The 16310-nt window shown below is 56.4% G+C and overlaps 1 protein-coding gene across 1 annotated transcript in view; it reads right to left on the reverse strand.

Moving 5' to 3' along the window:
• The window catches only part of LOC123353437 (adhesion G protein-coupled receptor E3-like), a 29370-nt gene extending 19321 nt beyond the window's left edge, over window positions 1–10049 (reverse strand). Inside the window, exons 1-6 of the mRNA XM_044994519.1 lie at window positions 9928–10049; window positions 8290–8346; window positions 6873–7013; window positions 6041–6196; window positions 5100–5255; window positions 2900–3055 (exon numbers count right to left, since the gene is read on the reverse strand). Of these exons, the coding sequence (XP_044850454.1) occupies window positions 2900–3055; window positions 5100–5255; window positions 6041–6196; window positions 6873–7013; window positions 8290–8346; window positions 9928–9958 (697 nt within the window). The 5' untranslated portion in view covers window positions 9959–10049. The remainder of the gene's footprint in view (window positions 1–2899; window positions 3056–5099; window positions 5256–6040; window positions 6197–6872; window positions 7014–8289; window positions 8347–9927) is intronic.
• Between the last annotated feature and the right edge of the window lie 6261 nt (window positions 10050–16310).

Here is a 16310-nt window from a genome sequence, read left to right on the forward strand (position 1 = left end):
AGATGCGGAGCTTCTGTTCCGCCCACCTCATAACACGAGAGCAAGGGCCAGTCAGGGAAGTGAAAAGAGGGGAAATTCGGAACGGAGCCAAGGAAAGGCTGTTTCACGCAACGTGCGATAACCAGTGGAACTCCCCACCACAGGAGTCACTGAGGCCAAGAATTTAGCAAGATTCAAGGAATGACTGGACATTCCTATGGATGATGAGAACAGCCAGAGGGATCATAGTTAAAGGGCACAAACATTTGGGAAGAGAGAGAAAACCTCCTGCTGTGGGGCTTCAGCCCAGCTGAGTATTAGAGACCAGGAAGTGAGGGCAGACTATCCCCCGGCTGCCACTGCAGGGCTCTTCCACCGTCCTCTGCAGCATCTGGTTTTGGCCCGTTGGAGCCGGGATACCAGGCTAGATGGGCCCCAGCTCTGATCCCGTCTGTACTGTGCAGGTGCCAGCGTTACTTGTGTCTCAGCCTGGCCAGTGCCCGGTTTTGCCTCTTCAGAGGGTGAGCTGCTCCCGGGGCAGACTGAACCCTGTCAGAACCTACCGGCTGCATCCTGCCCAGTGCTGCCTCCTCCGCCCCTCGACCCTGCGACACTCGTGGGTTCTCCTGACAGCACCAAGGCGGCTCCGCATTTCCAGAACCTGCTTTGTTCTGGAAATGACATACAATCGGGTTCTGCTCCCGAAGGCTTCCAAGGGTCCATGCGGACTGAGAACGGAGCTTCCAGTGTCCTTATCCATCCCGTCCTGGTGCCATTGGGATGTTTATAGTGGGTAGTGCTTCAGCCGGGGCCCCGTGGTGCCAGGTGCTGTACACACATCCAGCCACAGCACAGCCGCTGCTCCAAAGCGCTTTCCCCAGTTCCGACGCTCTGTCTGCTGGAGAAGGGGGGCCATGCACTGGGTTCTCGGTGGTGCAGCCAGAGCTCTCCCTTCCCTCGGGCACACGGGTGTCTCGCTGCTTGCAAACTCGCTCTGACTTGCAGGGAGCTCTGAGATTCGGTGTCTCTAGGGGCGTATATATATGGGGATATTGACAGTAACAGCTCCTGTGGAATCGCTCCCCGTCCGGACACTCTGGTCTGGAATAATCAGTGCGCTTCCAAAGAGAACAGCGATCGCCATCAATCCCCCCGGGGCCAAGCCCTAGGGATTCTCCACACGGCTCCCGATACCAGCTATCCCCGCACAATCCCCGGGACGCTGGCTGAGATCCCTGCGGCGCTGATTTCTTCTTGTGCCTAGACCCGCCCCAGGGCACTGGCTGGGGTTATCCCACGCGGCCTGGGGCTGGCGCAGGAATGGCTGGGCGAGGTCTCTGCCAGGGGAAGTGTTTGAACCAATGGGCTCCTGAGTTCTCCCAGTGCTACGGGCCCGGTGCTCTGCGCCCCCCAAACGGGGGTGTAACGGGCGGTTTCCATGGGAACGGATGGCTGGGACTTGACACAAGCTCTAACTACCGGCTGAACGTCGCTAACAAGGGCCTGGAACGCCCCGGCCCCTTCTCCGGTCAGGCCGCCCTGGCTGCCTACGGGGGCATAATGGCCCCCTAGGAAACACCCTCCCAGCCAGGGGGCTCCCTGCCAGTGTGGGGCTGGAAAAGGCTCTGCTCCCAGCCCTGAGGGAGGGGCCAGATTGGGAGTGTAACTGGAGTGCCCTGCGCTGGGGCTATTCCCTGCTCCCCAGGCCCATAGGGGGCAGAGCGCACTGTGCTGTACGTGGACCATACACGAGGCCCCTTCCCAGGCCCAGGGGCACTAGCAGCCTGGATTCTGTGTGCTGGGGACAGCGAGGGCCCCACCCACCTCCCCGGCACCTCCCTGCAAACCTAGGGGTTTATTCCCAGTCCAAACACCGAGGCAGGGGAGATCCTGGCCCCCATGCGCTGGGGCAGCAGTTGAGGGTCACGGCTGATCACAGCCCTGGTGAGTGGATCAGGTGCCTTTGCTGCAGCTGGCAGCAGACTCTGGTGCAGCACCAGGCCTGGAATGAGCCCAGGGGTGTGTGTGTGTGTGTGGTGGGGGGAACTGAGGAGGGTGCGGTGGGGACCAGGGGAGAGCTCACCCTGGTAGGTGTTGCAGGGATCCCCAGACACTCGTTAATATCTGTAATGCAAGAGGGGACACTCTGTACAGTCCTGGCAGGGAGACGGTCCCCGTATCACCCTCTCCCAAACCCCCGCACTGAGCCGGGTGACGGGACCCAGGCGACTGGGCCCCCAGCAGCTTAACAATCACAGGCCTGACTCTCAGCTACGCTCAGGCAGCACTAGGCTGTTCTGGCAGTGGAACGGCCACCGGAGAATCCCCCACCCTGCAAAAGGGGCCACCCCAGCTGGTGTGGAGCTGCTGTCGGGGTCCTGCCCCCACCCTGCTCCTAGCCCCTGTTGTAGGGGTGGAGGCCAGGGCCCAGCACTGCAGCTATTCCCTGCCCCCCAGGACCCAGGGGGCAGGATCGCGGATGGGGCTGGAGCACACTGTGCTGTGGCTATTCCCTCCTCACCAGGGCCCATAGGGGGCAGAGTGCACGGTGCTATTTCCATGGCCCAGACATGAGGCCCCATCCCAGGCTCAGCGGGGCACTAGCAGCCCAGATGCTGCGTGCTGGGGCCAGCGAGGGTCCCCTCCCCCTTCCCCAGCGCATCTCTGCAGCACAAGGAGTTTGCTCTGTGGGTTTGTTTCTAACCCCGAGGGTTTATTCCCTGTCCAAGCGCCGGGCACAGGGGTGAACCTGGCCCCATGCTCTGTGGGAGCAGGTGAGGGTCACGTCTCATCACAGCCTCGCTGACACCCTCAGGCCACTGCCAAAACCAGTGACAGCCCCAGTGCAGCACCAGGCCTGGAACAAGCATTTGTGTGTACGAAGGGGGGTCTCAGCAGGTGGGGGCAGGGGAGAGCTCACCCCGGCAGCTGTTCTCACTCGCGTGCGTGAAGTTGGCTTTCCCAGAGCTGGGCTCGTAGCCATCGATGCAGGTGCAGTAGTAACTCCCAGGCGTGTTGTTGCAGTTTGCGTGGGGTCCGCAGTCTGCCGGGCTCGGGCCCAGACACTCGTCAATATCTGCAACACAAGATGGGACACGCTGTACAGTCCTGGCAGGGAGACGTTCCTGTATCACCCACCTGTACTGAGCTGGGTGATGGGTCCATTGTGACTGGGAGCCTGGGAGTTTAACAATCACAGACCTGACTCTCAGCTACGCTCAGGCGGCACTAGGCTGCTCTGGCAGCGGAACGGCCATTGGAAAATCCCCCACCCTGCAAAAGGGGCCACCCAGCTGGTGTGGAGCTGCTGTAGGGGTCCTGCACCCACCCTGCTCCTAGCCCAGAGGTGGGCAAACTACAGCCCATGGACCACATCCGGTCCGCGTGACCATCCTTCCTGGCCCTTGAGCTCCCGGCCAGGGAAGCTAGTTCCTGGTCCCTCCCCTGCTGTCCCTCCTCCCCCGCATCCTCAGCTCATCATGCCACCAGCGCTCCGGGAGGTGCGGCTGCCAGTCTCCTGATGCTTTGAGCGGCATGGTAAGGGGGCGGGGAGTAGGGGGGTTGGATAAGGGGCAGGGGGTCCCGGGGAGCAGTCAGAGGACAGTGAGCAGGGGGCAGTTGGATGGGGCAGTCGGGAGGGGGCGGGTCAGGGGACAGGGAACAGGGTGTGTGTGAATAGGTGTGGGAGTCCCAGGGGGCCTGTCGGGGTTGGGGGTGTGAATAGGGTTCGGGGCAGTCAGGGGACAGGGAGCAGGGGGCAGTTGGATGGGATGGAGGTTTGGGAGGGGGGGGTCAGGGGACAGGGAACAGGGTGTGTGTGAATAGGCGTGGGAGTCCCAGAGAGCCTGTCGGGGGTGAGAGTGTGAATAGGGTTCGGGGCAGTCAGAGGACAGGGAGCGGGGGGGGGGGTTGGATAGAGGGTGGGGTCCCAGGGGGACAGTTTGGGACATGGGGTCCTGGGAGGGTCCGGTCAGTGTACAAGGAGCAGGGGGGGTTGGATGGGTCAGGGCTTCTGAGGGGGGCAGTCAGAGGGCAGGAAGTGGGAGGGGGAAGATAGGGGGCAGAGACCAGGCTGTTTGGGGAGACACAACCTTCCCTACCCGGCCCTCCATACAGTTTTGGAACCCCGATGTGGCCCTCGGGCCAAAAAGTTTGCCCACCTCTGTCCTCGCCCCCGATGCGAGGCCGGGGCCCAGCACTGCAGCTATTCCCTGCCCCCCAGGACCCATGGGGAGGATCGGGGGTGGGGCTGGAGCACACTGTGCTGTGGCTATTCTCTCCTCCCCAGGTCCCACAGGGGGCAGAGTGCACAGTGCTATGTCCATGGCCCAGACACGAGGCCCCTTCCCAGCTCAGGGGGTCACTAGCAGCCCAGATGCTGCGTGCGGGGGCCAGCGAGGGTCCCCTCCCCTCTCCCCAGCGCATCTCTGCAGCACAAGGAGTTTGCTCTGTGGCATTTGTGGCATTTGATAAGTTTTGCAACTTGTTTTTATGCGCGTCCCTATCGGACCAAAATCAATGTGACCCACCTTCCCTCAGCTTAGAGCTGCAAATTCAAGCAAATAAGAGATGTGGTTTGGTGAGATATAATTTTTTTGTTAACTGATACAGATTTTTGTCATATTAAAGAGTTAAAAATGTTCATAGATATTGTGTGTTTTTGTCAGTTTGCCTGTGTCAGTAGCTTCAGGTGAAGGCACTTTCAACGTGTTGAAGCAGGGAAAGAACTATCCCCGTTCAGCTATGGGACAGGAGCGTGTGAATGGGCTCCCCACGCTTAACGTCAACTGTGACACTGCACGACAGCGAGATTTTTCCTCAATAATTAGTGCATTTGCACAGAAAAAGGCTACAAAAGCATTTGTTATATATATAAAAAAATCTTTTTTTGGTGCCTTATTTCATTTTGTATGTTTATTATGGCTGGAGCCTCAACAGCTGGAAGTGGCCTGCGCCTCTCTGGTCCTCTGAGAGGGCCTGGGCGAGGGTCATGTCTCATCATAACCTCACTGAGGCCTCGGGCCACTGCCAAAGCCGGCAGCAGCCCCGGTGCGGTGCCTTGCTGGGAATGGGCATGAGGGGTTGGGGGTCTCAGCAGGTGGGGGCAGGGGAGAGCTCACCCTGGCAGCTTTTCTCACTCGCGTGCTTGAAGTTGGCTTTCCCAGGGCTGGGCTTGTAGCCATCGATGCAGCTGCAGTTGTAACTCCCAGGCACGTTGGTGCAGATTGCGTGGGGTCCGCAGTCTGCCGGGCTCGGGCCCAGACACTCGTCAATATCTGCAGCACAAGAGGGGATGTTCTGTACAGTCCTGCTAGGGAGACGTTCCTGTATCACCCACCTGTACTGAGCTGGGTGACAGGACCCAGGCGACTGGGCCCCAGGCAGCTTAACAATCACAGGCCTGGTTCTCAGCTACACTCAGGCGGCACTAGGCTGCTCTGGCAGGGAACGGCCACTGGAGAATCCCCCACCCTGCAAAAGGGGCCACCCCAGCTGGTGTGGAGCTGCTGTCGGGGTCCTGCACCCACCCTGCTCCTAGCCCCTGATGTAGGGGCCGAGGCCGGGGCCCAGCACTGCAGCTATTCCCTGCCCCCCAGGACCCATGGCGGAGGATCGGGGGTGGGGCTGGAGCACACTGTGCTGTGGCTATTCTCTCCTCACCAGGGCCCATAGGGGGCAGAGCGCACTGTGCTATTTCCATGGTTGATATACGAGGCCCCTCCCAAGGTCAGGGGGACACGAGCAGCCCAGATGCTGCGTGCTGGGGCCAGCGAGGGTCCCCTCCCCTTTCCCCAGCGCATCTCTGCAGCACAAGGAGTTTGCTCCATGGATCTGTTTCTAACCCCAAGGGTTTATTCCCCATCCAAGCGCCGGGCACAAGGGTGAGCCCGGCCCCATGCTCTGTGGGAACAGGCGAGGGTCATGTCTCATCACAGCCTCGCTGACGGCCTCAGGCCACTGCCAAAGCCGGCAGCAGCCCCAGTGCAGTGCCAGGCCTGGAACAAGCATTTGTGTGTGCGAGGGGGGGGTCTCAGCAGGTGGGGGCCAGGGGAGAGCTCACCCCGGCAGCTGTTCTCACTCGCGTGCGTGAAGTTGGCTTTCCCAGAGCTGGGCTCGTAGCCATCGGTGCAGCGGCAGTAGTAACTCCCAGCTAAGTTGATGCAGTTTGCGTTGGGTCCGCAGTCTGCCTGGCTCGGCCCCAGACACTCATTAATATCTGTAATGCAAGAGGGGACGCTTTGTACAGTTCTGGCAGGGAGACGTTCCCTGTATCACCCTCCCCGCAGCCCCTCGCACTGAGCTGGGTGAGGGGACCCAGGCGACCAGGGCCCTGAGCGGTTAGTGATTAAGGGTCTGATTCTCAGTTACCCATTTCTGCTGCTGGAATGTCAGAAACAGCCCCCCCCACCCGCCGAGCCTCCTGTCCCAGGTATGGGGGGTTCGGCTCCACAAACACCCAGATCCCCCATGTGAAGGGAGAGTGGGGATCCCTGTGTGTTGGGTGTGTGTGTGACAAGCTGCCTGCGAGCGGGGGGGGGGGGGGAGGGGAAGTATAGCCAGGGCTGCCTCATTCTGCTCCCGTGGAGCCCCTCAGCCCCAGGACACCCAGGGGCTGGTTAGGACCCAGGCTGGGATTCAGATGGGTCAGTGTGATGGGCCCCCCGACCCTGTGCCCCATTCCCAGAGCCCAACTCTTCTGGCTCCTGCTGCTCACTCTGGAGGCCCCGGTTCGATCCCCAGGAGGGCGGCCCTCACCCGAGCTGCTGCCCCCCTCATTCCCCAGCCGGGCTGAGCACCCCCAGCAGGCCCTGGAGTCAGTGGAGTCGGCTGCTCCGGCCCTTAATGCCCTGCTCTGTCCCAGCCCCGCCAGGACAACGTGGGAGCCCCGTTACCGTCACAGGGCTCCGTTGGGTCGGTGAAGAAGAAGCGATTCCCACTTGGCTGGTATCCATCCAGGCAGGTGCAGTGGGTGCTGTTCACACACTTGGCGTTTGCTGGGCACAGCATATGGCTGTTGCAGTCCCCAGTGGTACCTGCAGGGGCGGGAACAGCTGGGCAGGGTCAGCCAGTGCAGAGCGGCTCCCCCCTCAACACACACACACAGGGGGATCGACTCCTTTCACACGCCCCATTCGCTGATTTTCATCCCTCAGCGCCTGGCAAACAGCTCCAACGCCTCCACCGCCTGGCCACAAGCTGCCCTCAGCTGCACAGGAGGCCTTGGCTCCCTGGGGTGCCCCCGGCACAGACAGGCAGAGCCGGCGGAGCCAGGCGTCGCTGCAAGTGAAACGTTTTTGATCTCACCCCATTTTTTTCCTTTTTGTTGCTGTCGTTGTTACTCTCGTTAGCATCAATTTGAAACCGAAACCTCGCTTCAAACTGGAAAACGGGATTTGTTTAGTTTTGAAAATTATTCCATTCCCTTCCCCCCTCCCGCCCATGCAATTTTTTCCCCCGAGTAAAACCAAACATTCCTCTGAACCAATTTGGCATTTTCTGGCAAAAAATGGTTCCCTGGGAAATCCCTGCCCCGCTCTGCTCTGGATTGACTGAGAGCGGAATCGGGCGCGAGGCTAGTTTGGAACCTGAGCTGCCTCCCATGACCCAGATTGTGACCTGCCTACGGGGGGCTCCTGGATCCTTTAGCTGCCCCGTGTTTGGGCTCCGCTGGGATCCGTCCCTCTGACCAGCATGAGGGGAAGGATCCCAGCGCAGCTCAGCCGGCTGCAGGGCTTGGGATGGGAGCAGACGGAGCAGGGTGGGTGCAGCACTGGGGGACCCCAGTGGGTCAATGGGAATTTGCCCAAATCCCATCTTGGGATTCACAGCAGAGCGGGACTTGGGGCGCAGAGTCTGGATCCCAAACACCCCCCAGCTGGGCACGTGGGTCCCAGGTTTCAGTTCAGCCTGATTTGGGGGGGGGCACCAACAAATGCCACTTCTAACATCTGCGCCATCAGGGGTTTGATTCGGACTGGTCGATAACCCGGCCCTTGGCTACAAAGGGGACCTGCCCCTCACTCCAGCCCCCAGTGTAGAGCCCTGGGCCCCAGGGTCTGTTCTCTGCTGGCCATGGGGCTGGGAAGGGAAGGGGAGGGCTACACAGGGGCCTTCTCCTCTCCCCTGCACGCACCCACCGTGCTCTGTAAACCCACCCCAAGACGCCCACACCAAGGGGCTGCTCCCGGCTCCCTAGACCCCTGACTCTGCTCTCCTCCCACAAGGGAAAGGGGCCGGAGGGGGTGGAGGCCGGAGACCCTGGACAGCCGGGAGCGCTGGGGAAGGTTAGCCAGGAGGAGTCGGCCTTACCTTGTACACCATGATTCTGGGCCACGGTGCCCCACAGGCACAGGGCGATGCAGAGCCCTGGAAGGCAGAGACAGGGTGAGGCCCCATGGGCAGATGGTAACCGCCACTCAGCTGCACACACCCCCAGCCGCCCCAGTCCTGCCAATCCTGGGCCAATGGCCAGTCAGGGCCCTGCCAATGGTGGAATTAAAAATGCAGAAACCTGGTGCACTGGGAAATCAGCCCCAGCTGGGATCTCTGGTCATATTTTTACCTGATTTTGGTTGGGAACTGGACTTTTGGCCAGGGCAACTGAGTCTTTTATTGTGTGTATGAGCAACAAAGACCAGGAGCCCCCATTGTCAGGGCTGGATTTATACTTAGGGCACCCCAGGCACAGGGGCTCGGTGGTTGTCCCCCCTGGCTTGGAGCTCCGGGGGCCCTGCCGCCTGGAGGCAGCCGGGAGCTGAAGGGTTCCCCTGCTGCCCGGAAGCTCTTAACCACCACAGCCGGCGGGGGAACCCCGCCACTTTTAACTTTTAGGTGCCCTGCTGCCCAGTGCCTCTCTGCCCAGCACCCCCCACTCCCTCTGCCCAGAGCTGCCCCATGAACTCCCCAGAGACCCACTCTCCCAACCTCTGCCCCCGGCCCGCACTCACTGGCCCCCCAGGAGGTGACGCTGTCTGCCGGGCAGAGGGAGGAGCGCTCCAGCAGCAGGGGTGTGTGGGGCCGTCTCCCCCTCAGCCAGCCCTGCCCCCTGCTGGGACCCGGGAGCGACACAATTTGAATTTTTAGGTGCCCCATAGAATGTGGCCTCCCTAGGCACGTGCCTCCTGTGCCTAATCGGAAATCCGGCCCTGCCCATTGTGCCGGGATGTGCCCAGAGCCCACAAGCTCTTCCCCAAGGGGCGGGGGGTGAAAGGGCTTGAGGGTACCCCACAGGGAGGAATTCCCACGTTCTCCTTCCTGAGTTCAAAGGGTTTTTTTGCATTTGGGTGCTGGCAGCGTTTACCAAGCCAAGGGTAACCTTGAGGGTGTAATACAAGCCTAGAGTGGCCAGTATTAATTTTTAAAACTCTTGTGGGCCCCAACTTCCTGCACTAGAGGTGCCAGAGTGGGGACTCAGCCTGACACCATCTTTGACCTCTCCACGCTCTGGTCTCATAGTGAGCCCATCTCAGATGAGCCCATCTCAGCCAGTGCCAGGAAACTGGCCCAGTAAACCTAACGGCAATTCAGTGAGTCTGGAGGGAGTCTCAGTTGGTGCAACGTGAGCACTGGAGGCAGCAGAGGAAATTACACTTCACACCAATGTAGCGTATGCCTAGGTGTAAATTCTAGCTCAAGGAGAAATACCCAGGCGTGCTCTGACCCAGCTGGCATGCAAAAATTTACGTGTGGCTGCAGTTGAGCAAGTAACGAGAGAGGCTCCCTGCCCCGACTATGATCCCGTCGAAGACCGCAGGTACGCACTCAAAGGCAGCCAGTTCCTCCTGTCTCCATGGTGACACTTCTATTTCTAGCTAGATGAGAGCTAGCGTGACTATGTCTTCTCGAGCTGGAACATTCACCTTCCAGTCCCAGTGCAGATAGACCTGTGGGCCCCCCAGACTCTCCTAGCCCCAACTGTATTCAGCCCATGGACTTTGTTCCACTCACCCAGTGGATACACGTCACCTCGGGTTCCCATGGTGGCTCAGACGCTGTCAGGGCAGGTTGAGATCTGAGGATTTTGAGCTTTGCAGCCTCCTTATCTTGGAGAAATTAGACAGGAAGCCAAGTCGACTCATGTCCTGTTACATTATATTGTATCAACCCACAGCACTGCACTGTGCACACAGGAAAGCACTGTCTTCTCAGCACACCCTGCTCTCCTTCCTTCTGTCCTACCACTTCTCCCCGACCCATAAGCGTTTACTTTCCTGAATACCTATGGGGAAAACTGACCACAGTGCAGAGGACCTAGCACCACTTCACAGAATCACAGAAATGGGGAGTTGAAGGGACTTCAGGAGGTCAAACTTTCCATCCCCATGTGCTGAGGCAGGACCAAGTGCACCTAGACCGTCCCTGGCAGGTGTTTGTCCAACCTGTTCTTAAACCCCCCAATAACAGGGGTTCCACAGCCTCCCTAGATCACCTGTTTCTGTGCTGAACCATCCTTAGAAAGTTTTTCCTAATATCTAACCTAAAACTCCCTGGCTGCTCACTAAGGCAATTCCTTCTTGTCCTACCCTTGGTGGACATGGGCACCAATTGATCACAGTCCCCTTTAGAACAACCTTTTGCATATTTGCAGATTGTTATCATGTTCTCCCTCAGCCATCTTGTCTCTGGACAAAACATGCCCAGTTCTTTCAACCTTTCCTCACAGGTCATGTTTTCTAAACCTCTGATGATTTCTGTTGCTCTCCTCCGGACTCTGTACAGTTTGTCCTCATCCTTCTTGAAGTGCAGCACCCAAACCTGGACATGGTTCTCCCACGCCGAATAGAGAAGAACAGTCACCTGACATTTGCCTTTTTTCAATAGCATCACACTGCAGACTCACATTCCATTTGTGAGCCACACCCTTTTCTGCAGTGTGGCTGCCGAGCCAGTGAGTCCCCATCCCTCCCCTGCAAGTAATGACTTCCAATTAGCTTTGCACTCTCCTTGTGGTAGTTTCATCTAGTTCATATTTCCTTAGTTTGAGTAGGAAAATGTCATGTGGGACTGTGTTGAAAGACTGACTAAATTCAATCGCTTTACCAGATAAAACTGCGCCCTCCTACTCGTCGCGGTGTAGCCCCCGCGGCTCTTGTTACAACTCACCTGCCGAATCAACTAGCCCTGAAAATGGATGGCGCTGGAGCGTCGGGCCCATACCCGGCCGTCGCCGGCAACGAGAGCCGCGGGGGCTACGCCGCGACGAGTAGGAGGGCGAAGTTTTATCTGGTAAAGCGAATGATGAGAGGTCTTGGGGCCGAAACGATCTCAACCTATTCTCAAACTTGAAATGGGTAAGAAGCCCGGCTCGCTGGCGTGGAGCCGGACGTGGAATGCGAGTTTACTAAATTCAAGATACATCATGTCAACCTCTTCCCCCACAATCCACTAGACATGGTACCCAATCAAAGAAGGATATTATGTTTGTTTGTCAGGACTTGTTCTCAGGGCTGGCTCTAGGTTTTTTTTCCACCCCAAGCAAAAGAAATTTTGGCTGCTCCCCGTCCCAGCCCTGGGCTCCCCCCACACCCACCTGCTGCCCCAGCCCTGAGCTCTCCCGCACACACACCCCCTGCCACCCCAGCGCTGGGCTATCCCCACACCCACACCCTCTGCCGCCCCAGCCCTGGGCTCCCCCGTTCCCCCCCACCAGTGCCCTCTCCCACCCCTCTGCCGCCCCAGCCCTGGGCTCCCTTGTTCCCCTCCACCAGTGCCCCCCCACATCTCCTGCCGCCCCAACCCTGGGCTCTCCTCTCCCCCCACCTGTACCCTCCTTCCAACGCAGCCCTGGGTCACTGGTAACTCGCTCCCAGGGCGGGTCATTCAGCAGGAATATTGGATGTGCACAAAACACAGACAGGATTGGGTTCCATATGGTTACAGAGCTGCAGTAAAGTGGAACAATTTTCAGCTTGTGGGATTGGAGGATATCTGGATGCATATTATAAGACTGTCCTCCATAAATGAGGAAAAGTTGAGGTGCCTTTATTATTCTTTTGTTCCACTCTTTCTTTCTATGGGGAATTTGCCAATGCAATATCACTGTCTTCCTTTTAAACAAACAAACAAACAAACAAACAACAAAAAAAGGCAATGGCTGTTGAAAATAGCAATTCCAGTCCTAATAATCACTGGGAAGCATTTCTTGCTCAATTTTATCCTAGTTTTTCTACAGCAAGTTACAGTGGATAAGTATATTTGATCTGGGAGAAATGAAGTATCAGCTGCCCAAACTGAGCTTGAGCACTCCTGAATTTTGAGGTGTTAGAATCTGGAAGGCAGGTGCTGGGTGTGTGTGTGTGTGTGGGGAGCTGTGGGCTCTGCGGGGGAGCACGGCACCATGTATGCAGCAGCGTGTCTGGTGCTGCGCGGAGCCAGACACGCTGGTCTGAGTGGCACAGTAAGGGGGCTGGGGGATTGGAGAAGGGGTAGGGGGTTCCAGGGGGGCAGTCAAGGGACAGGGAGCAGGGGGGGCTGGATGGGGCGGAGGTTCGGGGGGGGGAGTCAGGGGCAGGGAGAAGGGGGGGTTAGTTGGGTCAGGGGTTCGGGGGGGCAGTCAGGGGACAGGCAGCGGTTGGATAGGCATGGGAGTAGCAGGGGTTTGTCAGGGGACAGGTAGGGGGTGGGGTCCTAGGGGGGAAGTTGGGGAGGGGGTCTCAGGAGGGGGCAGTTGGGGACAAGGAGAAGGGAGGATTAGGTAGGGGCTGGGGTCCCAAGGGGCAGTTAGTGGCAGGGGTCCCGGGAGGGGGCGATCAGGCGACAAGGAGCAGTGGTGCTTAGATAGGAGGTGGGGTCCTGGGGGGCAGTTAGGGGCAGGGGTCCCAGGAGGGGGTGATCAGGGGACAGGGAGTGGGGGGGAGTTGAATGGGTTGGGGTTTCTGTGAGGGGCAGTCAGAGGGAGAGGATGGTGGGGGGGGGGCTTCCCTCCCCGTGGAGTGTCCTGTTTTTTGAATGTTAAAGTATGGTCTCCCTACCACTCACAGCACTCACAGCACGCTGCCGCATGAGGTCCCCCTCCTTCCTTTCCAGTTGGAAGTGGCCAAGGGAATGCTGGGAAATGTAGTTCTTTCCCTGCTCCAGGGCTGGCTCTATAGGCAGGGAGCTAACCAAGGAACAACAGCTCCCAGAGCCCCGTGTTGGTTCTCAGCTTCCCTGCCGCCCCTGCAAATGGCCTGCCCCAAGCAGGTGCTTGCTTTGCTGGTGCCTAGAGCCGCCCCTGCTTGTTCTTGACAAATCCATGTTGGTTCTTACTTCTCACCTATTATCCTCTAGCTTTTAATACATTGGTAGATTAATCATTTGTTCCAGTATCTTTCTGGGTATTTAAGATCAGTTCTCTGGTCTATACTTCCCTTAGAGCTCCTTTTTTTGAAGTTTGCCCTTGCTATGAACCTCACCCATCCTCCAGGAGTTCTGGAAGACAATCACTAATTCAGAGATTGCTTCAGCTAGTTTCTTAAGTACTCTAGGGTGAATTTCATCAGGCCCTGCCGAATTGCATAGATCTAACTTATCTAAATATTCTTTATCTGTTAACTTATCTGTTATTTCCCTATTCGGGACAGTTTCCTTCCCTCTTATTGAAATTAACTGGTGTGAAGGATCTGGACACAACTAACCTTTTTAATCCTGCATTCAGTAAAACTGAAGAGGTGCCCATACTGAGTGGCTGGTTGCTGACATAATGGTCAGAGATGTCAGTGTCCTGGGTTTGTTAATGAGTCTTGCTGTAAGAAGTCATCTAAGGTGGTGCAGCTGTAATGCCGAAGTCACATTCTGAGCAGTAGCTCTTCTTAACAGAAACAAACAGAAGAACAGATCTTCGTCCAGCTCACAGTGCGGCTCCCTATGAGTGAGATGGTGCCGTCCAAGTCTCAGCTGTGATTGTAGCTCTTGGCTGCAGCTGTCGTCTTGGAGAGGCAGACAGAACATCAGTCCTGTTCCAGATGGTGCCGTAGTAACAGGGTTAACACAGGAAGAAGATGGAAGAGGCGGCTAATGACTATCCGTGCTTGACGGTGTCAGAGAGCGGGATGTGGGTGGTCATGTCTAGTGGTCAGAGAAAGACCTGCAGCCAAGAACCAGAGTTGCGGGTCAGAGCCAGGGGCCAAATGCCAGCGCCAAGGGTCAGAGCCAGGGGCAGGAGCCAGGAGTCAGAACCCAGGGTTAGAATGGGGGTCGGAGCCAAAGCTGGAGATGAGGAATCGGAGCTGAGGGTCAGAACCAGGTTACCTGGAGAGAGGCAAGGCAGGAGCAGGGCTGGACCAAGGCCGGAGCTACCATAGCTGTGGGCAAAAGCTTTGAGCAGCTACTGAACTGCCACTGCTGGGCTTAAGAGCCTCTCTGCTGACCCTTCCCACCAATCAGTCAGCTTGGTACAGGCTACCTGAGCTCGTTAGGTTGCCTGGAGACTGGCTCTGCTTCAGGCCCTGATTCCCGACAGATGGTCCTTGTTGATGGTCTCATATGGCAGGTTCTTCAAGGGAGGGACTCCTCAGGACTTGGGGCTCTCCAGTCCTCCCATCCTGGTGTTCATGAGCTCAACGTGAAGAGAGACAAAGAAATACACTCAAGCTCTTCCTCCTATGATCACTGTCATGTGTGGGTCTTACTAGGTCCCCTTTTCTTGTGGCCCTCCTAGAGGAACAGCTCTGGTCCAATCAGTGTCACAAACGTGCTTCTTCCAAATAGATCAACCTTCCATTGAGGAAAAACACTGCACACACAAGTGGGTTTTGCCCACATAAAGTCAATTTCTGCTCAGTGACTTCCCCTTTCTCAGGTGTTTCCTGGTGGTTACCCCTGTCCTGTCTGGATTGTGGTGAGCAGTGTGGTGCGGTTCACCTGCCTTATTTCCTCCTCTGTCTGCTTTAGAATAACACATTCCCTGTGGCTAAAGAATTTTTTTCCTCTCCTGTTTGCCATTGTCCAGTGGAGTCTATCATAGAATCATAGAATCCCCCTGGGTAAGAACATAGGGACGGATGGGAGAGAGATCCTGGAGGCCAAATTTAGGCTCCATGGTAACATTTCATGAAACGCTTCCAGGCCACACATATGGCCAGTTAGACAGGCAGAAATGCAGGGTCTCAATGCATGGATGAGACGATGGCTTAGGGACAAAGGGGTTAGATTTATTTGGAACTGAGGAACCTTTTGGGAAAGGGGGAGTCTATTCAGGCAGGATGGGCTCCACCTAAACCAAAATGGAACCACATTGCTGGCACTTAAAATTAAAGAGGTCATAGAGCAGTTTTTAAACTAAGGGCTGAGGGAAAGCCAACATGTGTGGAGGAGCATGTGGTTTGGACAGAGACATCCCTTAGGGGCGGATCTATTAATGGAGATTCTCTATGTCCTAGTAAGGAGGTGGCTAAGGAGAGGATGGAAGATGATAAAATACAGGTAGGCTCTGATGAGAAACAGTCAAATAAAAAAGAGTCCCATTCAATTACATCATGTAATGGCAGACAGCTAAAAATGACGAGTTTTTAAAGCGCTCATATACAATGCTAGAAGTCTAAACAATAAGATAGGTGAACTAGAGTATGTCGAATTACATGAGGGTATGGGTAAAATAGGCATCACAGTAACTTGGTGGAATGAGGATAATCAATGGGACACAGTAATATCAGGGTGCAAAATATATCGGAAGGACAGAACAGGAAATGCTGGTGGGGGAATGGCAATAGAAAGCGTTAAGTCAAATGAAGTAAAAATCTTAAATGAACCAAACTGTCTGATGGAATCTCTATGGATAGTAATTCCATGCTCAAATAATAATATAGCAGTAGGGATATACGACCGACCACCTGACCGACCACCTGATTAAACAAAGACTGTGAATGGCTTGCCAACTACAAAACCAGTTTCTCCTCCCTTGGTTTTCACACCTCAGCTGCTAGAAGAGGGCCTCATCCTCCCTGATTGAACTAACCTTGTTATCTCTAGCCTGCTTCTTGCTTGCATATATATACCTGCCCCTGGAAATTTCCACTACATGCATCCGACGAAGTGGGTATTCACCCACGAAAACTCATGCTCCAAAACGTCTGTTAGTCTATAAGGTGCCACAGGACTCTTTGCTGCTTTTACAGATCTAGACTAACACGGCTATCCCTCTGATACTTGACACCTGACCAGGATGGTGATAGTGACTGTGAAATGCTTAGGGAAATTAGAGAGTCTATAACAGTCAAAAACTCAGTAATAATAGGGGATTTCAATTAGCCCCATATTGACTGGGTACATGTCACCTCAGGACGGGATGCAGAGATAAAGTTTCTTGACACCTTAAATGACTGTTTCTTGGAGCAGCTAGTCTTGGAACCCAC

Source organism: Mauremys mutica, chromosome 20 (genome assembly GCF_020497125.1).
Source record: "Mauremys mutica isolate MM-2020 ecotype Southern chromosome 20, ASM2049712v1, whole genome shotgun sequence".
NCBI classification, from domain to species: domain Eukaryota; kingdom Metazoa; phylum Chordata; order Testudines; family Geoemydidae; genus Mauremys; species Mauremys mutica.